The sequence below is a fragment of the Myxocyprinus asiaticus genome, chromosome 42 (assembly GCF_019703515.2).
Source record: "Myxocyprinus asiaticus isolate MX2 ecotype Aquarium Trade chromosome 42, UBuf_Myxa_2, whole genome shotgun sequence".
Lineage (NCBI taxonomy): Eukaryota > Metazoa > Chordata > Actinopteri > Cypriniformes > Catostomidae > Myxocyprinus > Myxocyprinus asiaticus.
This window is the reverse complement of record NC_059385.1, coordinates 15,965,562-15,990,871: the sequence shown is the minus strand read 5'-3', so window position 1 is coordinate 15,990,871 and position 25,310 is coordinate 15,965,562. Positions and strand designations below refer to the sequence as shown.

At 38.8% G+C, this 25,310-nt stretch overlaps 2 protein-coding genes across 4 annotated transcripts in view; both read left to right on the top strand.

The window, feature by feature from the left end:
- LOC127432400 (sodium/hydrogen exchanger 6-like) overlaps positions 1-25,310 on the top strand; it is a 92,247-nt gene that overhangs the window by 14,560 nt on the left and 52,377 nt on the right. The window lies entirely within an intron of this gene.
- LOC127432402 (four and a half LIM domains protein 1-like) lies at positions 1,892-12,630 on the top strand. 3 transcript variants are annotated; one of them, XM_051683443.1, is made up of 6 exons: positions 1,892-2,025; positions 8,011-8,191; positions 10,653-10,827; positions 11,291-11,460; positions 11,573-11,759; positions 11,862-12,630. In XM_051683443.1, exons 2-6 carry the CDS (start codon positions 8,036-8,038, stop codon positions 12,014-12,016), a joined length of 843 nt encoding a protein of 280 aa, XP_051539403.1. In that variant the 5' UTR covers positions 1,892-2,025; positions 8,011-8,035; the 3' UTR covers positions 12,017-12,630. The 3 variants fall into 3 exon arrangements, with proteins under 3 accessions (XP_051539403.1, XP_051539404.1, XP_051539405.1); XM_051683444.1 differs by lacking the exon at positions 1,892-2,025 and adding an exon at positions 2,151-2,234; XM_051683445.1 differs by lacking the exon at positions 1,892-2,025 and adding an exon at positions 2,204-2,238.

The following is a 25,310-nucleotide window of genomic DNA, read 5'->3' as shown; positions in this document are numbered from 1 at the left end:
CTGATAAACATGATGTACACATACGTGGATTTTGGACATTATTCCCTCAAAAGTTGAAAAAACATGTTAGTTATTTTGAATAACTTTCAATATTAACACTGTGGGTCATTTTGATTCATTTTAATATAAATTTTGTCATATTTTATTTTGTTATCACTGTACAATACGGTTCTATTAATTAACATTAGTAAAGGCATTCCTATATTCACTGTGCATTTTCACATTGAGAATCAATGGGTTTGTCCAAAAGCTGAAAAATGTTGCTTTCAGAGTTTTTATATGGAGTTAGGATGAAAATAACATGCATTTCTAACTGTTCTGAGACCAGTGTGGACAGACAGAACACTGGAGGTTAAGTCATTCACTAAATAGGGAGCAAGGGGACATCCTAGCTGTCCGTGCAGTGTATTCACTCCTAAACTCCGACCAAAAGTTCAGTTTCAGGCTGCAGATGATGTTTGGACAGTACATATATTCAGAATTTATAATGTATAATTTTATTTTAACATGGTTGCCAGTGATTTGATGATGCTGGCCATTACTTTGAATCAGAATTATTTATTCAGCTTCCAGAAAATCAGCTGTTATGTCTATAACGTTTAAAAAGCATGAACAACCAACACTCCTGGAAACATAAAGAGTCTGATGAAAAATATCTGACTTTCTATAGCTTTGTATTATTTAAAATTTCACAACTTCGTCCCGCTGTCCACATATGTGGACATACATTTTTAGGAAAACTATTTGCTCTACATTTTTTATTTATTTATTTTTAATTTTTTTGGCTTGTTTATTAGGTGCTACTAGTTAAGAATCAAAAATGAGCAGCGCTCAGGTCTCAGGGATATATTTATTTACAGAAAGTCTCATAAAAAGCTGAAATTCTTTAAAAAAAAAAAAAAAAAAAAAAGATGTGTTGGCATAAGAAGTTTGGAATGATCTTAAATTATTATTTCTTTTCTTTTTTTTTTTTTTTAAAGCAGTGATTCAATCTTGCTTTAAAATATTAATACAGTATTTGAGAACTTTTGTTTGTCAAATCAAAGTCAGGTGGTGTAACCAACAGGTAGGTAGCCATTCTGTTGTCATGTGACAAAAAATAAATAAATAAATAAATAAATAAAAATAAAGAGGACTACTTTAGACCTTCATGACTGTGAGTGAAGTTTTTAAATCAGATATTTTTATATATCTATTTATTTATTTATTTTAAGAAAAGCATATTTTGATCAGGTCAAATGGGATAACACTAGGAAGACATCTTTTTATTTTATTTACTCAAAAATTCATTATATTTGTTAAATATATATATATATATATATATATATATATATATATATATATATATATGTATATATATATATTAATTTGTTCAAAAGCTTTTCTAAAAAGTGAATAATTGTGTACACTAACATGTATACAAAGTGCAAGGAAAGTATTTTTATACCTTTTTGTGGGTTACACCACGTGACATTTTATTTTGTTAATTTATTTATTTTATTATTTTAGAAAATGCTTTATCTAAATTAGTTGTATTAATTTCTACAAACTTGTGTTAGTTTAAAACTAGATTTTAAAAATAGTTTACATTTTTGTTGTCTAAAAACCAACTCATTGGTCAGTGACCCATATACTATTCATCATTACTTGATCTTGATTGTTTTTGACTCAAGAAATAAAAGTTACGCGTACATCCTTCTCGAGGTGGAATTGATGCGAACTTCAGAATCCAACTGTGGTGAACATTCTTAATATTCACGAGCCGAGCTGAGCTATTGGAAGCTAATAACGCGAAGCCAGTATTACCTCATTAATATTCACAAGCAGGTTTTCGCCATTGGACAATTTGCATAGAGCGTTAGCATGACCTAATTGATATTTATGAGCTAATCTTTCGCCATAGTAGGAGTGATAATTTCTCGTTCTGGAAAGAAGAAACTGCCCACCGCTGCAGAAACCAAGTCCAAAGCAGATTGAATCTGCTGGGGCGTCAGTGGACAGAAGCACCGTGTCCCCCACAAAGAGGTAAGTTCAACTTTTTGCTGTACAAATCTGCGCCAGACAGATCCTGTTGAAAAAAATATTTATGAAGACATCAGCCAAATTTACGTTGTCATTTAATTGGACTCCAATCAAAATAGTTGTGTGCTGTTGCGCAACACCCAGAATCATAGGTATGCGCACTGCTGCTTACATGCAAAGTCTGCGGGAGAACAAGATCAGACAATTGAAAAGTAGGTAAAGGAATTTTATTATTATTATTATTATTATTACTATTTTAAGTATGTTTTTAAGGTTTAAAGTTAAAGTTTTACATACTCTTGTTATGATTTAGTGTTGCATGATCAACAGGAATGTATTTATCTGCAATCAGGACTTGTCCTTATAATAAACAACATAATTTCATTACTCAGGGTAGGGAGCTTTTTAAAGAAACTTTATGTATTTAAAATATAGTGAGTCCAAATAAAAAGTCTGCCTTTTATATTCATATCTTGTAACTATTGTGGTTCTCAATATAAAATGTACTAATGTACTGTAAGTACAATAAGTTTAAGATGGGGCGTTGGCTACAGGAATTTTCTGCATGCTTTAGACTGAATGTGTTTCTGGCTCTGAAATCTGTTTCTTATTAAAGATTTGCACTCCGGAGAGCCCCATGTCTAAGGCATGGACTGACAGGGTGAGAGGCTCTGCTGGACAGTTTGTGTCTATATCATGTACAGAATGGAATTCATGAGAGTGATATTTAGTTTCTGAAATTGGTCTTTGATGTCCATAACTCGCTGTCATTTGGTTTTGCATATTTTGAGGAAGGAAAGCACACAGGAAAACCACTATCGCACCATCTCTGGCATGCTTTTTGCTTGTGTACCCATTTTCCCATTTGGACACTTTTCATTGGCAGAAGGATTTCAATGGTCATAAGGTTTATTAAGCCTATATTCAGTGGCCCTAAAACGAATTTGGACATTTAAGCCTAACTTTAAAAATACAATTGTTCATTTTTAGTTCATGTTAGTTCATAATGCATGGTTTTTTTGTTTGTTTGTTTTTTTTTAAAGACAAATTCTTGCATAATTTTTGTGCAGATGCCACTTGGTTTGATATTTTGTTTCTAAAGCAATGAAATTAATATATTTTTAAATGTAACTTAAGTGTCCAAATACACTGATATGAATAACACCAAGCATTGCTTGGGTGTCTACCACTTTCAAAACAGTCACTGAAAACACTGCACATAGTATCCATTCCCAAGACAAGTATTTTATTGTATCAAGGGTGGATGAATGGTTGCATGTGTTTGAGTCACAGCCTCAGGACTCAGGACTGATTCTGAGTCAAGACTTCTTTAGAACCTCCTCTGCATTACTTCTGCACTGCAATAAAAATGATATATCGCTCGCGTATGATCCATGCAGTTCCAGTTGTGTGTCCGTGGAATTATCCGCTGTTGTCCTGGTACCAAGAGCAGTTCTGAAGGGACCTGTAAAGCATTTGCCGTTCCCTTATTGTCAGATGAAAAGTGGTTCATTTCCTTTTTTTAAAAGCATATGTGAAAACATTTAGGTAAAGTCTCGGGGGATTCATACTCTCTGTTATTCATAGTCCACTGTTCTGTGTATGTGCCTATGTATGCAACAGCAGATGGGTATCAGTGGCTGCTACAAATTTCTTGTCTCTTCGACATGATGGTTATAAACTGTTTGTGTTGGGTGCTAAGGGTGATGTTTGCACAATAGGCAGGACTTTTTTTTTTAAGTTATAAGCAAAAGCTCAAACCTATCTGTCTTTATGTTGGCAAAAGGGTCATTCAGTCATATAAGAATTATTAGAAAAGATATTTAGAATAGATATTACCCTGACCAGCTGATCAGGAGCATGATGCGAAGCAGTAGCCAAGTAAATAAGTGGACATGAAATACTGATATGAATGGAAATTATTTCATTATGTGAACAACAGGATCTCAGGGAAATCAACATGCTGCTTCCAAATGTTGATGTACCTTGAAATCATCCCCATTCTGCCAAATTGCTGACAAGCACCATCACCATCAGACATTTATGCATTGATTCAAATGTGTTCACTTTTCCAGAGCAATCTCAAAGACACAGGTACTGCTCCCATGGAAATCAGAAAGTAATTGCATTCACATAAACAATGGAGAGTGCGACTCAACGGTTTTGTATGAAAGCTCTAAAATTACATTTTTACTGATGGTTAGGTTTAGGGTTGGGGATTGGGAGGAGGGATTAATAAATTGTAAATGTATTACATCATTTGCAACTAAAAATACAACTGGTTTATGGTGCAACTCTGTGGACATTTCACCTCAACAACACTTCCAGCTTCGACCACTAGGGGCAATGGTTTGAATTTCGGTAAGCACAGATAGATTTCAGCAGTAGAACCTTCGAGCTCCTGTCACCGAATTCACAGTGTGACCAGTCTGATGTGAAAAGAAAGAGACCATGGAGTGAAATGAGAGATATAAAATTGGCTGTGATCAGTTATACAGTCATTAGACAAAATTTTTTCAATGGGACATGCAATGTTAGTACGAACCCACTTAAAGAGAAACGCAATAACCTAATATGATATTTTTTACATTGCATCAGAATCATTGTACGGTAGCTGAAATGTGACCCCTGATTAACCCCAGTGGCCTAAAGAGTGACTGTAGTGTTGTTTGAAAATGTGTATTCAGGAGTACAGATCAAGAGCACTGGTTACACCGCTGGTCAACCGTCTCGCCGGTTCTCCTTACCACTGTTTCACAGGCTTCCTGTTTCCAAGATTTCACCACATTCTTTAGCAAGTAGATCATGCCAACACAACACTCTGCCAAGACCCCCTCAATTTTCCCAGCTGTGTAATGGAGCTGATTCCATTACCAAACCCAATTCAGATGACCCAGACTGGGTGCTAATCAGGACCATTTGTGTCTGAGATATTACTTGTACAGTACATATAAAAATACAACACAGTTCGGGTTAGAGCATATTAAGAATGTTACATGTGTCTGCTGTTAAAGCGAGCTCATACGTATGTGTGCGGTTTTCAGAGAATGCCGTAATTATTGTGAAAGTGACGTTTCAAGCTAACCAGCAGATATTTGTCATAGTCCAGCTTCTAATTTGGTCGCTTCATTGTTAGGAACAGTGTGGCACAGCGGCACACCCTTTTACGAGCTTACAAAGAAAAATAAATAATTTCAGACCAGAAGAGAAAAACATGTTAACTGCACACAACAGTATAGAAGAGGAAAAAAACACAGTCAGCTACACAGAATTTTGTTTTTTTCTGAGCTTAAATCTCACAGACGTGTTCTCGAGTGCTCTCATATCAGCCAATGGTGCATGAGCAGTGTGACTCTTCCAATTCCCCTCATTTGCTTTGGCTGCATACGCTTGCCCAACTGTGATCCAGATGCAGGCGCATTAGGTCATCCTGAAACCGGATTCCAGTCTCAACAGTCTGCCATCTCCCTGGAGATCAAATTAAATATTTGACTAAAACAGGGATCCATAGTCTGCTCGCCATTACATCAGCGGCTGTAAAAATGACTTCTTTCACACTTATCTGTGACCCATTTAGCGGGATTCTTTAAACAGTTTTATTTGAGGGAAAAGACTGGTAATCCAAGATCAAAGTGAAAGAGCTTCTTCAGCCTAGAGTGAAGACTGTAGCTATTTGTTTATTATGAGCAAGCTGTTGGCATATATGCTCCAACGTATTAAAAACCTCATGAAATCAAAATTGCAGTTTTGTGGCTGTCAGTTTATGCCTATTAGCTTTGAAGCCATCTATATGTATTTCTAAATATATTCCTCTTTACCCCAGGAAAATAGACCAAAAATTGTGATGACTCATCTTGCACTATCCAGATTTTTGTCCAATCAAATGCTGTCTACACTGAGAATGTCCCTCCCCCTAATACCACCTTAGCAAATCATGGTTTGTGATTGCAACTTTATTAAAGCCTATTGGTTTTTTTTGTTTGTTTTGTTTTTTTGTTTTGTTGACCATACAAACGACCATATCTTCAGTAAGTACTGCCCAAAATAATTTCAATAGAAAATATATCAACACAGGAAAGAAAACTGTGCTCATCCTGAGTTTTCTTGGGGCCTTTAAGCTATGCTACTCATATTCAGGCGACATGAGTTGGAATCTGACATACAACATATCCCGATCTCATTCATCCCGGTCCAGTACTGTCTTGTGCATAATAAGAAGACCATAAAATACAACATAAAAAAATATATATAAGCCAGTGATCTTTGTGCCTTGGAGAGTTGAGGCTGTTGGCTGCATCTGATTCGACACTGTTAAGAATGAGCAAAAATGTGATCCCTAAATATCTCTCTGGTCTGTCATTAAAGTCAACTGACCAGAAAACACAGAACTGAAAGAAGTTAGGTTCACTGAGAATCGTGGACAGTGTGTTTCAGAAGTCTTCGAACTTTCAAGTAGTAAGACTATGTTTGCCAAATCCTGTAACAGTAGCCAGCATATTTTAAATCCACTGCTGTTCAGATACTTCTCCTGTCCTTATTTTAAACAAACAAAAAAAAAATTAAAACTTTTGCATGACTTAAACAGTAAGACCGGACATGGTCTAATGGTTTGGTTTTGGAACTGTTTTAAGAAACCATGGCTGATGCAGGGAACAGAAAGCATGCAATACACAGAAAAATACAAGTCTGTAAGAGAGAAAATGGGAGTTAACCTTGGTTTTGGCAGTGATCTTAAATGTTTCGAGCAGGCTTAATTTATGGACTATACAGGCCAACTTGCTCATTTGAAACATTGGGAACTACTAGTTTCCTGCTCATAAAGGTTGGTTTAAGGCTCAGATGCACAAAGGCCTTTACTCAGCCTTTGGGACTTCGGTGTACACCAGCAAAATGTGTTATAGAGCGATCATTTCATTAGTTTCAACAGTATACTGAACTGAATAAGAGAAAACCAACCAAGAGGTCAAACCTCAGCTGGAATGTGTTCAGGTCTGCTCTTTAAATAATTAACCAGTCACGTAAGCTCGTTATAAAGTTCTTTGGAAAGAGAATTGTCTTTGATTGAGCGGTTCCCTCTTTCAGCATTGTCAAAGAACTGTTAACATTCCAGATCTCATCACATGCATAGCAGACAAACCTTTTGGATGTATACAGCCAACAGACCCAATCAAACGTGTGCCCACATAGAAAACGCGCACACATATTCGCTTTAAGCCTGAGTTCACACAAAAATTAATATTTAATTCCTAGTGAGTGATTGGGAACCTACCCTCATGTTGTTTTAAATGACATTACTGCTTGGGAAAGTTCTCATAAAATACATTTGTCTTCCAATGCTGATTAGTTTTCATTAAGCAATATGTTTATTATTGTAAACCATGCACTGGTGAAATCTGATAAGAAATCTATAATCTTATATCTTGTAATAAATTCAGTTTCTTTAGCCATGAATGTTTTGAATGAACGTACTATTTTACTAAATTTGAACTTTTATTACTGATTAGATTTTTCTTCTAACTGAAAGAATGATCTTATTTCTTTCTTTCATCCTGTCCGCCAGTCTGCTTAACCTGGTTTACAGCTGAACAGTATCCACCGGTATCAGATCAAGATAAGACAGGAGTGCAATAAAAACATGTGCTGTGTACCTGCTGTTGCCTATGGTTACATAACAATTTAAAGCAGTTTGGACTGCTGTTGTCTCTTTCCTAAGGGAAAACGGAACAAACATGCTCTTATCAATAATTACCTCACACCACTGTTTCCTGGGGAAACTCTGACCAAACTGGGATATACATGAGGGTGTGTGTGTGTGTGAGAGAGAGAGAGAGAGAGAGAGCTTTGGTGAGTGCAAGATGTGTTTAAACAGTTCCTTTGTAAAGATCTATTTATACATTAGGTAAAGTCATGTTCTTTTTTTGTTTTGTTTTTTTGGACTTCTTCTTATGAGCAGAATGAGGTAATCCATGTTGTTGTTGTGTTTCACAGTTTCTAACAGTTTAATTGGGTAACTATGGCAGACCGTTCCAACTGTTTTTACTGCCGAGAGGACCTCGGAGGAAAGAAGTTTGTGAGGAAGGATGAGAAGCAAGTCTGCGTGCGATGCTTCGACAAGTTCTGCGCCAACACCTGCACAGACTGTCGACGCCCAATCAGCACTGACTCTAAGGCACAGTGTCATATCTCTGTCCATCTATTTATTTATTTATGCCTGTCTTATGTTTTTTTTCCCCTAAGTGCTGTTTAGGAAGAAATTCAACATCTTTTTTGTTGTGGCTACCCTTGTGCTCTGACCCCTCTCTCTGTATATATGAGATGAATTGAATTGAATTGAACTGAATCTTTATTTTGTTTTGATTTGCTGCATTCTAAGCAAGCATGTTCATCTAATCTAAATGCATAATATAGTTTTCCAATCTTTTCATAATAACGAACCATTTTTATATAATAATGAACATATTTTATCTTGTTTTATTCTAAACAAGCATTTTCATCTAATCCTATCAATCAAAACGTACTAGTATGTAAACAGCTGCATACCTCACTTTTCTTACAATTCATGAGGCAACTCTCCACATCTTTAAATCCACCTCTTTGTCTATTCACCTTTTGCATCAAATATTTAGACACATTACATAGAAATGTAGAGCTAGACATCAAGTCAAATATGTTATTATATTATATAATATTATGTCATATTATATTATATTATATTATTACACGCCTCTTCTCACATGATAATGTAATTTATCTTAAATCATTACACTATGTAACACAATTTTTGTTCCTGGGTAGTAAGTGTTATTTCCTAATTGCTTATGCATCAAAAGTATAGAAAATGTCTATTATTCCCCACAAACTTTGCTTTTGTGACCAGGACAGTGATATTTTGAAATTTACCAATTTCCATTGAGAAAAAGGGGCGAATTTGTGTATTTCTTTCACATAAAGTCAGAAAAAAACAACATATGAATCCAAATTAACATGTATTTATACTAAGTAAAACAAAAGTGACTACAAAAGATTTAGAAGTGAGTAGTTTTTCGAGATTTACGATTATACTGTAAATCACTTTCACGAATCAGTCCCCAAAGTTACTCATCATACTTCAAGGCATCCAGCAAGGTCTTGATGCTTTTGTAATCCTCTTTGAGGTGCACGAGTGAGCCAGGGGAAGAGACGGGTACTTTATGGACCAGTACGGCTTTGAGGCTCCTGGATGAGCTTTCAATGAAGAGGCGCCACTCATTCTGGTTACAGGCGATTCCGATTGCCTCGAATAGACTGGTCACATTGTGGCAGAAGCAGAGCCCATCTTGACGGATGAAGAAGCTGTAAAAAGGTTGGTGACGCTTCCTCTGATCTGCGACTTGCACACTTTCATCCAACAAGTTCCACTGCTTGAGCCTAGACATCAAAAGCTCGGCATTGGACTTGGTGAGACCAAGATCTCTAATCAAGTCGTTGAGGTCTTTTTGGTTGGGGTAGTATGGGTTTCTCTCCTCAGCTCCACCTCTGAAATTGTCATCTGGATCTACAACATCTTCCTCGCTCTCTGACTTGCTGCTCTCTTCTAAAGACGGCTGCTCTCTCTCTGGAGGAGTGGGTACGGGGAGCTCATGGCGGTGTGGCACCAGGGCGATTGATGAAGGAAGGTCCGGATACGTGAAAGCAGGTGCATTCTTGCCAGTCCGACATTTGGAAGGGTCCACCATGCAGAAGTAGCAGTTGCTTGAGTGGACAGTGGGTTCCCGCAAAATTCTTGGGATAGCGAATTTCATGGCTCTCCTTTCTCCTCTGTACCATCCTACAAAAATACATTTCTTTCACCCATGACTAATGTGTAAGAGATTCTCGCAACATTTTTCATATATATTTTTCAATAACATTGAAAATTGTAAAACATTTTAAAATTAAAAACTTTTACAATTTTAAAAATTAACACATTTTATAACATAAAATTCCGAGCAACAATTGTCCATCTTACCTTCCAGAGTTTTTTTGCATTGCAGGTGAAATGTGCCCAGGGTTTGTCTTGATCCCCGACAGGCATGCCGAAATATGCCTCGTAGGCCTCACACATCATAGCAGATGCTTCCACGGAGTACTTTTTCGCTCTTGTCTTGATAAATTGGCCGCAGATATAGCAAAATGCGTCTGCCGGATGCTTGCAGCCTCTTGATGCCATCTCGGAAAAATGCAGATATGTATCCACGTAGGCAGCTGGAACTAAATTGAACTGGTGGGCTTAAGGGCCCTGTATTTATACTACTGTTTATATTACTGGAAAGTTCTAGAAAGTTCTAGAAGTTACTCCAAGTTTACTCAGCACTGAATCTATCTGGAATGTTCTGGAAAATAGGTACATTTCAAAATATCACTGTCCTGGTCACAAAAGCAAAGTTTGTGGGGAATAATAGCCATTTTCTATACTTTTGAGGCATAAGCAATTAGGAAATAACACTTACTACCCAGGAACCAAGTCGATCATTATCGTAAAGGGGTCCTGACCACCCTTTTAGGGATTATTTTGTGATAATGACTGGTTGACAGATATATTACATTATATCATATTATATTATATTATATTATATTATATTATATTATAGTCTTTGGTAATCTCTTTGTAGGAGCTTCACCATAAGGGGCGGTACTGGCATTCGGATTGTTTCCGATGTGCCAAGTGCTATAAGAACCTGGCTAAGGAGTCCTTCAGCACCAAGGATGACAGGATCCTGTGTGAAAAGTGTAGCTCACGTGAGGACGCCCCTCGCTGCCATGGCTGCTACAAGCCCATACTGGCAGGTACATGACAAATAGTCTCCACACCTTTGATTTCGGAAGCTCAAAGCAATGATAAAAGCTTGTTCACACTATTATGGACGTCATAGCCACTATAGATGTTCTTTTAGCCTGTTACTGACTAAGTTTTGTGGATGAGAACATTTCAGTGAAGCGATTCAAACTCTTCAGCCCTGCACAGGACTTAACTTGCCTTTGAGAAATCAGCTATAAAGACATCACTCTCATTCCTGTCTGAAACTCATTCTAGCTTTAATGATTTCTGGTTTTCCTCCTTAATGAACATTAAAAGCCAATTGAACATCTCAAACATATTAAATGGTAGAACATTTCAGAGCATGTTGAAAGTCATGGGCACAGCAAACAGGCTTCTGTGATAGTAAATCTTAGCATCTAATTTATGTGTAATATATTAATGTGTAACCGACTGTGTTTTTCATTCTACCCACACATGTGATTGATAAAGGGACTGAGAATGTGGAATACAAAGGCAACTCTTGGCATGATGAGTGTTTCACCTGCTATCAGTGTAAAAAGCCAATCGGCTCCAAAAGTTTCCTTTCAAAGAATGACAACATCTACTGCAGCCCTTGCCACGAGAAGAAATTTGCCAAGCAGTGTGCTTGCTGCAAAAAGGTGAGAGACAGTTAACCTCACTGTAACCTAGACTTGTTTTTTTTTTTTTTTAAGAAAAGGAGGGATAAGTTGAAATTAATGGTTTGCGAGTGCATTGCTGTTCTTTCTCCAGCCCATTACCACAGGAGGTGTGAATTACCAGGACCAGCCGTGGCACTCTGAGTGCTTTGTGTGTTCCTCCTGCCGAAAGCCTCTGGCTGGCACCCAGTTCACCTCCCACGAGGAAAATGTCTTTTGTGTGGACTGCTACAAAAGTACTGTGGCCAAAAAATGCACCGGCTGCCATGACCCCATAACAGGTTTGAATTCACACACAAGCTCCAGCTTTGGACACTGACGTCTATTATTCTTTCATATTCAAACTCATGTGACAAATAAATGTACTTTTTCTCAACCCACAGGATTTGGCAAGGCTATGAACGTAGTGAACTATGAGGGTGGCTCTTGGCATGAGTACTGTTTTAACTGTAAGAAGTGTTCCCTCAACCTGGCAAACAAGCGTTTTGTATCTCACAATGGAGACATTTACTGCTCTGACTGCTCCAAGAAACTGTAAGGCAGATGAGTGAGATTACTTTAGAAAAATATCAACATTAATTCAAATTTATACTAAAATCCCACATAAATATCTTGAAGTATTGACTAAGGCTTCTGTTATGATGGTTCTGGCTTCTTTACGAGGGGAGTTTGATATTTCCTGTTAAGAATGTTAAGTTTGCTTCGAGGCTTTGAAGGGAAAACTTTATCCTCTCTCTTTCCAAAGGAAAGATTGGAAGATAGATAGGTGAGGAAGATGGAATCATAAAGTGAAGTCTGTTCTTTGGAATTTCCTGGTGTTGTTGTTTCAGAGATATTACTGGTGCATCTGTGTTTCAAAATTTCATTGTGTCTTTTTGCTGATGAGTTTTAAACCTGTAACAGCTTGTAATCATGGCAGCTGTACATTTTCAATAACCTGCTACTAATTTTACATCTTGCATCATATTTGTGTTATATGATTTGGTATGAAAAACATATGCTGAAAAAAAAACCTGATTCTGTTATCTAAAATGTGATTTTGTTTGTCCTCTTTAGTAAATCACACATGCTTACATTCATGTTAAAACTGTCGTTTTAGTTACCTTTGTATGATTTAAAAGAAAGAATGCAATAAATAAAACATTCTGAGAAAACAGATAATGCTTGTCAAATCCATTTTTTTATATTTGTCACATGCAATTTTTTCCAGACAACAGCAACATCTAGTGTAGCACTACTTAATACACAGTCAGAACTGTTGTAGCGTTCCAAATGAAAACATTTTATGGCCAAGTAGGTATAGCTGGTCCCCCTCTGGCTAAACAGCATGAATAAAATGCCAATATTAGTTAAATATGTGTAGTTACATATGTGTAGTACAAGTGGTACAAGTCTAAAAACATGATAATGCACCTAGTGATTGGAAAACACTTGTCATAGTTAATCTTGAAAAGTGGATGACTGATGAGCTTAATGAATAAATCAAAATGGCAACAGGGAGGTTTTAAGATGAGAACTACATCGGTCTCATCTATCTATCTATCTATCTATCTATCTATCTGTCTGTCTGTCTGTCTGTATATCTGTCTGTCTGTCTATCTGTCTGTCTGTCTATCTATCTATCACTCTTCTCCATCTATCTATCTTATCTGTCTGTCTGTCTGTATATCGATCTGTCTGTCTGTCTGTCTGTCTGTCCATCTGTCTGTCTATCTGTCTGTTTGTCTCTCTGTATATCTGTCTGTCTGTCTGTCTATCTGTCTGTCTGTCTGTATAACTATCTGTCTGTCTGTCTGTTGTCTATCTATCTGTCTGTCTGTATATCTATCTGTCACTCTTCTCCATCTATCTATCTGTCTGTCTGTCTGTCTGTATAACTATCTGTCTGTCTGTCTGTTGTCTATCTATCTGTCTGTCTGTATATCTATCTGTATATCTGTCTGTCTATCTATCTGTCTGTCTGTTTGTCTGTATATCTATCTATCTATCTATCTATCAATCTCTCTTCTCTATCTATCTATCTATCTATCTATCTATCTCTCTTCTCTGTCTATCTATCTATCTATCTATCTCTCTTCTCTGTCTATCTATCTATCTATCTATCTATCTATCACTATTCTCCATCTATCTATCTATCTATCTATCTATCTATCTATCTATCTATCTGTCTGTCTGTCTGTCTGTATGGTAATATTGCTCATTAAAGGATTATTTGTCTTTATAAAATATACTTAACACAAGGGCAGGTTTTTCATATCTTTTAGTCCTGTGTTTGTGCAATGCATTGCAAATCATAATGCACTTAGCCTTGACAAAGTACATCTAAATCAATTTTTACTTCAAAAAATTTTTTTCACTGAAGTTCACTAATGTTTGCACAATATAATTTTATATAACATCTTTTTTCAGGTGAAAAATGGAGAAATGTAACAGTGAGGCTGAGGTCCTAGTTATCTTCTTCATTCTAGGTATAATAACATCAGAGGATGAGGGTATTATTGCTGTCCAAACATCATTTTAATCATTCTTTTTTTTTTTTCACATTAATTGTAATTAATTTTTACATAGTCCTAAAATTTTGTTAGAAAACTAATCATGCTCATTGTAATATTGATGCATTGAGTGAGCTTATTCTGTTTTGTTATTTTAAAGTTGAATTCATCTTGATTTACACAAAAAAAAAAATAAAAAAGATATAAACATTTAAATTGTGAGAAATTTCCATCAAACTGAATTGAACAGTCGGTGCTGAACTGTCTGAGGGCATTCAGACAGAGAACAGCGGTTCTACTGAAACTATATCAGAGGCTCCAAGGGCATAACCCTAACCCTAACACCGCTTGGGTTGATGCATGTGTGACCTCTTCAGCACTAGCTTCAGACTCGAGTCCCGAGATGGGCATGGTGCCGCAGGACACATCGCGTGGCCATCACGCCGATCTGTTGCCGCTTCTTCAGCCCTTGGACCGACCTTGCATTTCTACGGGCAGGGGTTCCCGAGAGCAGGTCTCCAGGCACGTCGTGGTTACAACAGATGCCTCCAAGATGGGCTGGGGCGCCGTATGCAACGGGCACACAGCCGCCGGCTCCTGGACTGGCCCGCGGCTGCATTGGCACATCAACTGCCTAGAGTTGTTGGCAGTACTGCTCGCCCTGCGGAGGTTTTGGTTGTTGATCCAGGGCAAGCATGTGTTGGTCCGGATGGACAACACAGCATCAGTAGCGTATATCAACCGCCAACCGTCTGCTCATCTGGAGTCAGCAGCACCTCAAGTCGCTACGAGCCACTCACATCCCAGGCGACCTCAACACCGCAGCGGACGTGCTGCTTTGGTATGCCCTGACCGAGGCACCCCTCAGTATAGATGTGCTGGCACACAGCTGGCCCCCTGGACTACGCAAATACACGTTTCTCCCAGTGAGCCTACTTGTACAAACACTGTGGAAGGTCAGGGAGGACGAGGAGCAGATAATCCTAGTAGCACCCTACTGGCCCACCCAGTTGTGGTTCTTGGATCTCACGGTCCTTGCGACAGCCCACCCCATGGCGAATTCCCCTGAGGAAGGACCTTCTTTCTCAGGGACGGGGCACCATCTGGCACCCGTGACCAGACCTCTGGAATCTCCACGTCTGGCCCCTGGATGGGACACAGAAGACCTAAGTGGCCTACCACCCACGGTGGTAGACACGATCACTCAGGCTAGGGCTCCCTCTACGAGACACCTGTATGCCTTGAAGTGACATCTGTTCACTAAGTGGTGTTCTTCCCGATGCGAAGACCCCCAGAGATGTGCAGTCAGATCAGTGCTTTCATTCCTGCAGGAGAGGCTGAAGGTGCGGCTGTCCCCCTCCACCCTGAAGGTGTATGTAGTCGCTATTTTGGCGCATCATGATGCAGAAGATGGTAAGTATTTGGGGAAGCACGACTTGATCATCAGGTTCCTGAGAGGCGCTAGGAGGTTGAATCCCTCCAGACCGCGCCTCGTCCCCTCATGGGACCTCCTCTCTGTAGTCCTTCAGAGTCTACAGGGAGCTCCCTTTGAGCCCTTGGAGTCAGCTAAGCTTAAAGTACTCTCTTTGAAGACTTCCCTCCTGACTGCACTCACTTCCATCAAAAGGGTAGGGGATCTGCAAGCGTTCTCTGTCAGCAAATCATGCCTGGAGTTCAGTCCGGGTTACTCTCACGTGATCCTGAGACCCCGACCGGGCTATGTGCCCAAGGTTCCCACGACTCCTCTTAGGGATCAGGTGGTGAACCTGCAAGCGCTGCCCCAGGAGGAGGCAGACCCAGCCTCGGGCTTTACGCATCTATTTGGATCGCACGCAGAACCTTAGAAGCTCCAAGCAGCTCTTTGTTTGCTTTGGTGGACAGCGGAAAGGAAACGCTGTCTCCAAACAGAGGATCGCCCACTGGGTCATCGATGCCATCACGATGGCATTTCAGGCTCAGGACGTGCCACCCCCTGCGGGGTTATGAGCCCACTCCACCAGGAGTGTGGCGGCCACCTGGGCCCTGGCCATTGGCACCTCTTTGGCAGACATCTGCGGAGCAGTGGGCTGGGCAACACCCAAAACCTTTGCAAGGTTCTACAATCTCCAGGTTGAGCCGGTCTCGTCCTGTGTATTGGCAGGCACAAGCAGGTAAGCTCTGGGACTTGTTCCTGATGGACCATTCGACGCTCATAAGAGCGCTGGGGGAGGTTATGTGACGGCCTGGTGCTCTGGCTACGAGGCACACAGCAGTCTGCCCATCACACACCGCCAGTTCATGCAACACTGTTCAGCAAGTTGTGGCGTTTTGGATAGGGACCCCTAGTGTCACTACATCGACACAACATCGAGTGAGTGACAGATAGGGAACGTCCTGGTTACTTTCGTAACCTCCGTTCCCTGATGGAGGGAACGAAACACTGTGTCCCTCTTGCCACAACACTGAACTACCCCGCTGAAATGGCCGGGACCTTGTCTCGGCTCCTCAGCACAAAACCTGAATGAGTGGTTGCATACCAGCTCCTTTTATACCCGTTTGTCCGGGGGAGTGGCATGCAAATTCCACTCGCCAATTCTCATTGGCCTTTTTTCAAAAAAAGCAGAGGTGTTTGGGGCTCCCAAGAGTGACCCCTAGTGTCACTACATCGACACAACATCTCGTTCCCTCCATCAGGGAATAGAGGTTACGAAAGTAACCAGGACATTTGCTGTAGCTGCACCTAAGCTTTGGAATAGTCTGCCTGTTTGTATCAGAACTGCAAAAACTGTACAAGACCTGGAAGACATTACAGTTACTAATGGTAAACCTCTCTCAGTATTCACTTTAGATACACAAGCATTACCTTCAAACCGAACTCTTCAAGTTTTCCAGCATTTGAACTGAATTATACATAATTCATACATTTCAGAAACTAATTGTGAAAGTGTCAAAAAAAAAAGAAAAAAAAAAGAAATGTGAAATGAAAAACTGATGTGATTTGCTCCAATGCTCGGTTGAGTTTAAAATCTCCCTACCCTAAACCTTAAATCTAAACTGAATCGATAGTGTCATAGAAGCAAATGTGAGATGAAAAGCACAATTGCAGAAGCAACCTCGTCATTTTGTGGTGCTTTCAGCTCACATGTCAACTTGAATGCTCTTCAGGACTCATACCCCAGTCCTTTGCATCACAAGTGCAACGCTTTATCAGTTGAGCTACTGCGCAATTTGATTGCATTTGAAGAAGCTCGTAAATGTAGTTGTATATAATGCAAATGTGAAAATGTGTTGCCTTACAAGTCATGCGCTATAGTATAAGTCTTTAGATGTCATGTAAAGGGCAAAAAGTACGTGTTTATAACCTGATAATCTACCCTTGAAAATAAATAAAAGTAATTCTTGTAGTGCCTTTAGTGTTTATTTCATATATGTTCAAGGAGCCACGTAAAAATAGTTTTTCAAAAATGTAGTGTGACGGTATGACACGTCTCTTTGTTTTGGATAATCGTTGCCCTGCCTCTTTAGAGGAACATTTTTTAGCCAGGCTTAAAACTGGAGTGGGCAGGAGAGAGGAGGGGTGCAGTGACTCTTCCCTGTTTGACAGTGCTTGATGTATAGGCCTACGCCATTTGACTTTGCATCACTCACTCGTCTCACTGAAGGTGTCATCTGCATCCCTTTAATGCGATGTCTGCGTTTGGCTTACATGACATCTGCGTGTGCCTTCACATCCATTGATTCTAAAATGTGATAATGCACAGTGAATAGAGGATTTTATGGAAAGTTAGTCCTGTTGTCCACGTACATTGACATTGTGTTTAACAGTGTGCCATTTTGCGAAATATCAATGCAATTTTTAAAATGGCATATCGGATTAAACTAGAGGCTCTACTCTTTTGACTCAAACAGGTTTTAATGTGAGAACTTAACCTGGTTCCTTACCAGATGTAGTTTTGTTGCTGTTTCTCCCAAAAACAAACTCGGCTGAGATTGGCACCATGTTGATTTGTGACTCGGTGCGCTGAAGGTTTAACTCTTTAATGACATCATAGAGTCTCCTGAACTGAGATCAGTTGGTTTTAAAGAAATTAAATTAAGAATAGACTATAGAGAAGCCAAAATGTAATGTCCACGCATGTACAAACTTATAGCTCTTGCAAATTTAGTGACATGATGTGTTTATTTAATATCTCAATGAAAGACGCAGATGACCTGTTTATTCAGAAGAGTGAGTAAAGCGGCACACATATACAGGTACATCACGTTCATTCCCACATCCACTGTGTCTGTCTCTTGATCACCCCGCCACTGTAGGTATAATAACATAACACACCAGCCTGTATATGATCCAGAAATATTATCATATTTTGCACTAATTAAAATTACATCATGTGTTCTCCCCACATAGACAATGCAGTAGATATTCTGGTCATGACAGAGGACTTGCTACATGAATAAAGAGTGTTGGATGAGTACGAGCTTTCAATGTTGCTGAATAAACTGGCTGAAGTGATAAACGTTTCTATGATCACCCCAGAACTTGGAGGGGTCATTATCAGCATCACCACTGACATCCTGGAGTCTAACAGCAACCTGCAGCCTTTCACCAATTGGCGTGTATGGCACCATTACACTGAGTGTCCATTTAATATATCTGTTGTACATTTATGAGCTCACGTGTCATTTAACTGATGTGGTTTACTGTAAATATACAGTACTAGCAGCTATATAACTGTTTACCAATGGAATAAAGTGCATGTGGGCATATACATTAGATCTGATGTTATAGGCTACGTGTTCATTTCCTGTTTGTGTATAGCATTTTAAACAGCACAGAGGCCGTCGGAGACAAGATGTCATGTTTCACAGGTGAGTCAGTTAATTTAGTAGCTTCAGCCATGGCAATATCAGTGGTCAATATTGACCCAGGAAATTTCCATAACCTCACCTTTGGAGACTCATCAGCTAACAAAGACTCTAACCTTGAGGTGAGCACACCTGCACAGTGCTTTAATGAAACTAGGTAAACTTACACATGCTTTGCACACCATGTACACAACCATAAAATCACATGTGATTTTGTATACACAGAACTTGCATTATGTATTATTCTCTACTATTTTATTATTTTATATTTCTCTATCTAATCCATTATATTATATTATATTATATTATATTATATTATATTATATTATATTATGGCTAATTACCAAATAAATCATGAAATTAGCACTAGTATGTTGCCAGAGCAACAATCAAATATACAGTGTAGCTCTCACTATCTAAAAATACTGAATTTCACCACTCAATACCAAGATTGACCAATTAAAATCAAGTAATCCAGAGAGCTGCATAATAAAATATAACATGTAATTTTACAGGTAACACAATTACTGATCTAATACTGTTCTTGTGCTTTAGATTTATATCAACCAATAGCCTTTTGATGGTACAGTGGCCTTCATCTCCCTGCCTTCTATGATTCAAGAAAGCTTCCCCATCATAGATGTTGCTACACCCTATTTAGGAGGGCTTCAGCCTCCCTAAAATTAATCTCAGCCCCCCTAAAAACCTGTGACTCTGCAGTCAGCGCACACATTTTTTAAACTACGGCAGCTGCAGCACTAAACAAGTTTGAAGGGCGATTTTCCACCTGTAAAGACTGAATATAGCATGAGCCAACAGCATTGGAGTGCAGGGCTGTGAAGAAACATATCATTGGTTTGACCCAATGAACAAATACGCCCATTTCACCCATTCGATTTATGAACGAGCGAGTTTTAGCATCTGTTGACCCACTGAAGCATCTAGTTTAAGTGAAATATACATTAAATATGCACATCTTATAGTGTCTTTGGAGTCTGAGCCCCCCCCCCAAGATTGAAATCCTAAAATCACCCCTGTTCCAACTCTTTTTCAGACAAAGGTAGCCAAATGTAAAAATGTGTCTGTTTGTCCGATCACTTTGTGTCATATTATTATAACATATAACATATAACATATGTTTTTGTCTCAGGATGACCTGGGAAGTTAAAAATGGAACACTTATGTGGTGTCTGCCAGTGTGACTAATGCTACAGGTCCCATTAAAAACCTAAAGGAATATGTAGCAGTCACTTTGCACCATCTCAAGGCCAGTACAGCTATTAGGTGGCTATGATAAAAATAAAAATAATAAAATTGTTGTTGCTCTTGACAGCATGACCAAGATGTCTTATGTGTGATTTCAATGAGAATGGTAGGTCAGGTCACTTCCTGTAAACAAACTTTTTAGAATACATGAATACAGAATGTTTATTTTTCAAATCAGGAGATATATCTGATAAGGGTATTTATGTGTGTGTTTGTGCATGTAGATGGTTATGGAGGATTGAACCCAATGGGTGCTGGATGTATAATGTCAGCAATGATTGCACAACCTGTTTGTGTGACCATCTGACCCATTTTGGAGTGCTGCTGGTATGTCAAAATTTTGTGTTGAGTAATGCAATTACAGTTTAGCCTACTATAAACTGTAATTTATTTTTATAAATATCCAAATAAATCTATATAACCATAGATGAAGACAATGTCTGTCTTTCTGTCTATCTGTCTGTCTGTCTGACTGACTGTCTATTTATCTATCTATCTAAATAAATAAAAATAATTAAGGCTGTCGATTTAGCATGTTAATTTAGTGTGTAATTATATGAAAAATAACATTTTCAAAATATTATCACAATTAATCATTCTTGCCCTGACCGATACATAAATTCCATAATAAGGAATGTTCCTACCATGGGGCAATTCAAGCTTGATGTACCACCTTGATGTTTTTGCAAATCTGTGGCAATAGGGGGCAGTCAACGCAACTCCAGCTGTACAGGCATCACGCCTCATAAAGCCAACGAGAGTAACAGTTAGCACAGCCTTCCACAGATCAAGACAACTGGACCAAGCACAGAAAATGCTGGGATCTCGAGATCCTACGAAACTACATTTAACTTTACACAGTGTCCTAAAACACTCAAGACTTATAACTAGAGTCACTGAAAACCAGTGAAATGCAACTGTAACCAGTCCTGCTTGAACTGCTCCGTGCAGGATTTGAACTGGCATCAGCCTGCATGGGAGGTGGGCGCGCTAACGAGGAGGCTAAAGGCAGCCGCCCCTAGTATCAATCACTAGTCTGCCTCTTGAGGACAGGGGAGTGAGGTTTTACACATACCGCACAGCTATCATGTACCAGCTGGCTCCTGCTACACGATGCAACCAAAGTGAGACACTCCAAAACAGTCCATTTGCATGAGTACATACACCAACAATTAAAAATAGCACAGACAGAAGTATTTAAAGACTTATATACTTTTTAACTACAAATGTTCGCTTCCGTACATCTCAGTGATGTGCGCTCATGAGAGGGATGACGTAAACTCGTTGGTAAGGTCACACATCACGTGGAGGAGGAGGCAGGAAGCACGTCATTGTTTACAATAGAAACTTGCACAGAGCACAGACCAAGCGCCGTTCACAAACCAAAACAGTTCAAAACAATATAAAATTAAATTAAAAATCATTTCCAAATAATAATTTAAAAAAAACAACGTAAACAATGACGCTCTTCCTGACTCCTCCACATGATGCGTGACATTACCAACGAGCTTACGTCATCCCTCTCATGAGCGCACGTCACACAGATGTACGGAAGTGAACATTTGAAGTTAAAAGAATATAAATATTGTTTTGTTTCTCAAAATAATCAATCGTTTGGGTTCAGAAGAACTTTATTTGTCGACTGGAGTCGTGTGGATTTTTTTTGATGCACCCTAAATATGCATTTTGGACCGTCAAAAAATGGAGGATATTCACTTGAATTGTTTAGAGGAGGAGGCCTGAAATGAAATCCTAAAAGTCTTAAATTCTGTTTTGATGAAGAAAGAAACTCAGATAAATTTGATTGGCCTGAGGGTGAGTAAATTATCGGCAAATTTTCATTTTTGGGTGAACTATTCCTTTAACATTGAATATTCTGATTTGTGTCAGGTTTCTTTATTTTTGCGTTCCACTGTCTCATGAAGGAAAACATGCACAAGCAATGGAGAGTACATTTGTGCTGTGGAGTTTTCAAGCTACAAGAGTATTCAGGTAAAGTACAATTTTCTCATCAATAAAACACACACATGAAGAAATTATTAGTATTTTTTGAAAAATATGAGCAAATCTTTAACATTCTTGCAAAACACAAGCACTAACTTGTTTTCAGAATGGAGCCAAACTGCAACTGTAGTTCCCAAACCCAAACCCAATGCACCAATTAAGTTTCCCTCAGTGGCATCTGTGAGATCCATCAAGTCTAACTCAACTCAGAGCTCATTGGTTTCCTCAGAATGCAGCCAATGGCAAGTCTCTATTGCAAGACCTGGGTAAGAAACTATGACATTAGCAATATTATAAACTCTTATGCTATAAACTTTAACATAATCTTCTATTTTCTTGTGTTTACTTTGCCCAAGACAGGTTGTGTATATGAAAACTGTTTGGTATTACCAAGAGCCAGGGCAGGACTGTCGGTGCCCCCAATCACAGGGAGTAGACATGAGTTTTTTTTATGCATCACATAACAGTACTATGGCACATAATGTGCATTCGGAAAGTATTCAGACCCCTTCATTTTTTTTTTCACATTTTGTTATGTTACAGCCATTATGTTACCCCATAATGACAAAGCAAAAACCAGATTTTTGATAACTTTGCAAATTTATTAGAAAGTAAAATCTGAAATGTCACACTGACATAAGTATTCAGACCCTTAACTCAGTACTTAGTTGAAGCACCTTTGGCAGTGATTACAGCCTCAAGTATTTTTGGGTATGATGCGACAAGCTTTGCACACCTGGATTTGGGGATTTGCTGCCATTCTTCTCTGCAGATCCTCTCAAGATCTGTCAGGTTGGATGGGGACTGTCGGTGGACAGCCATTTTCAGGTCTCTCAAGAGATGTTTGATTGGGTTCAAGACCGTGCTCTGGCTGGGCCACTCAAGGACATTCTCAGAGTTGTCCCTAAGCCACTCTTGTGTTGTCTTGGCTGTGTGCTTAATGTCATTGTCCTTTTGGAAGGAGAACCTTCGGCCCAGTCTGAGGTCCTGAGCACTCTGGACCACATTTTCAGTAAGGATATCTCTGTCTTTTGCTGTGATCAGCTTTCCTTCAACCCTGACCAGTACCCCAGTCCCTGCTGCATCATACTTCACCACTGGGATGGTATTGTGCAGGTGATGAGCAGTGCATGGTTTCCTCCAGACATGATGCTTGGAATTGAGGCCAAACAGTTCAATCTTCGTTTCATCAGACCAGAGAATCTTGTTTCTCACTGTCTGACAGTCCTTTAGGTGCTTTTTTTTTGTGCAAATTCCAAGTGGGCTTTCATGTGTCTTGCACTGAGGAGAGGCTTTCGTCTGGCCACTCTGCCATAAAGCCCAGATTGGTGGAATGTTGCAGTGATGGCTGTCCTTCTGCAAGTTTCTCCCATCTCCACACATGATCTCTGGAGCTTAACAAGAGTGACCATCAGGTTCTTGGTCACCTCTCTTACAAAGGCCCTTCTCCCCAGATTGCTCAGTTTGGATGGGTGGCCAGCTCTAGGAAGAGTCCTGGTTGTTCCATACTTCTTCCATTTAAGAATTATGGAGGCCACTGTGCTCTTGGGAACCCTCAATGCAGCCAAAAAATATTTTGTAGCCTTCCCCAGATCTGTGCCTCAACACAATCCTGTCTCTGAGCTCTGCAGGCAGTTCTTTTGACCTCATAGCTTGGTTTTTGCTCTGATATGCATTTTCAGCTGTGAGACCTTATATAGACAGGTTGTGTGCCTTTCCAAATCATGTCCAATCAATTGAATTTGCCACAGGTGGACTCCAATCAAAGTGTAGAAACATCTCAAAGATGATCCAGAGAAATGGGATGCACCTGAGATAAATTTCAAGTGTCATAGCAAAGGGTCTGAATAGTTATGTCAATGTGATATTTCAGTTTATATATATATATATAATTTGCAAAGTTATCAAAAGTCAGGTTTTTGCTTTGTCATTGTGTGATATAGAGTGTAGACTGATGTGAAAAATAAAATAATTTAAAGCAGAAGGGGTCTGAATATTTTCTGAATGTACTGTATGTAAATGTTCAGTTTTAAAAATGACACTTGGAAAATTTTATTGAAAAGTAAACCATGTTGTAGAACAACCTTCCATAGATCCTCAGATTATATCCTGTATTATATTCTTAGGCATTGTTTTTGCATTATATAACAATAAACTCTAGACACTCTGAACATGTTGTTTTAGCTTAAAGGAATATTCAGCATTTAGTACAAATTAAGCTCAGTTGACAGCATTTGTGACATAATGTTGATTTGCACAACAACATATTTTGATTTTGACTCGTCCCTCCTTTTCTTTAAAAAAGGGAAAAAACAGTGAGGCACTTACAATGGAAGTGAAAGGGGGCCATTTTAGGAGGTTTTAAAAGCAGAAATGTGAAGCTCATCATTTAGTTAAAGCACTTACATTACATTAATTCTTCTGTTAAAACGTATGTATTATTTGTGCAGTAAAGTTGTTTAAACTGGCGTTTTTATGGTCGTGTTTAGTGTTTGAGGGTCATAAACGCATTATGTTGTCATGACAACAAAGTTGTAAAACTGGATAGAACTTTACAATGAAGAGGTTAGTAAGTGATTTTATCACACTAAAATCATGTTAACACGCATATTGTTTTCGTCTTGTGGCTATACTTTTGAAACAGTGAGTATTTTTACTTCAACGAATTGGCAACATTTACTTCCACTGTAAGTGCCGCACTACAACCCAGATATTTATTTTTTATTTTTACTTTTTTAAGAAAAGGATGGACAAGTCAAAATTAATTTTAGTGGTAACAAACATTATGCCACAAATGCTGTCAGTTGAGCTGAACTTGTATTGAACCCAGAATATTCATTTAAGAAAAAACATTTAAAATCGTCAAGCTTGATTGTGATTAATTCAAGAAGAAATAAAATCATCTGTTAAAGAGAGTTGTCTCCCCCGCTCCCTCCTCCCCAGACTTGAAGCTCACTCGGGTTGCCAGGTTGAAGATACACAACAGGAACGAGTAAACTGACAATGGCTAATAACGAGCCTTACACTGTAAGTTGATCGGCTAATGTATACGTTTGCAATGTTTTTATTGTTTGTAAATTATAAACCAGATTATGTTGATTTTTTTTTAACTCTGTCAATGTTAGATAGATGTATTACTGGCTTCCATGGCGCTGTGTTTGACCGCTAATTTGTTTCAAATCTGGCAACCCGGGGTGTCGAAATACTATTGGGAAATGGGAAGTG

Bases quoted from the DNA above. Each gene is read 5' to 3' on its own strand.
- LOC127432402 (XM_051683443.1), top strand. From the start codon at position 8,036: ATGGCAGACCGTTCCAACTGTTTTTACTGCCGAGAGGACCTCGGAGGA. The intron at 8,192-10,652 runs GCACAGTGTCAT...ATCTCTTTGTAG, and splicing joins CAATCAGCACTGACTCTAAG to GAGCTTCACCATAAGGGGCG. The intron at 11,760-11,861 runs GTTTGAATTCAC...CTCAACCCACAG, and splicing joins CTGCCATGACCCCATAACAG to GATTTGGCAAGGCTATGAAC.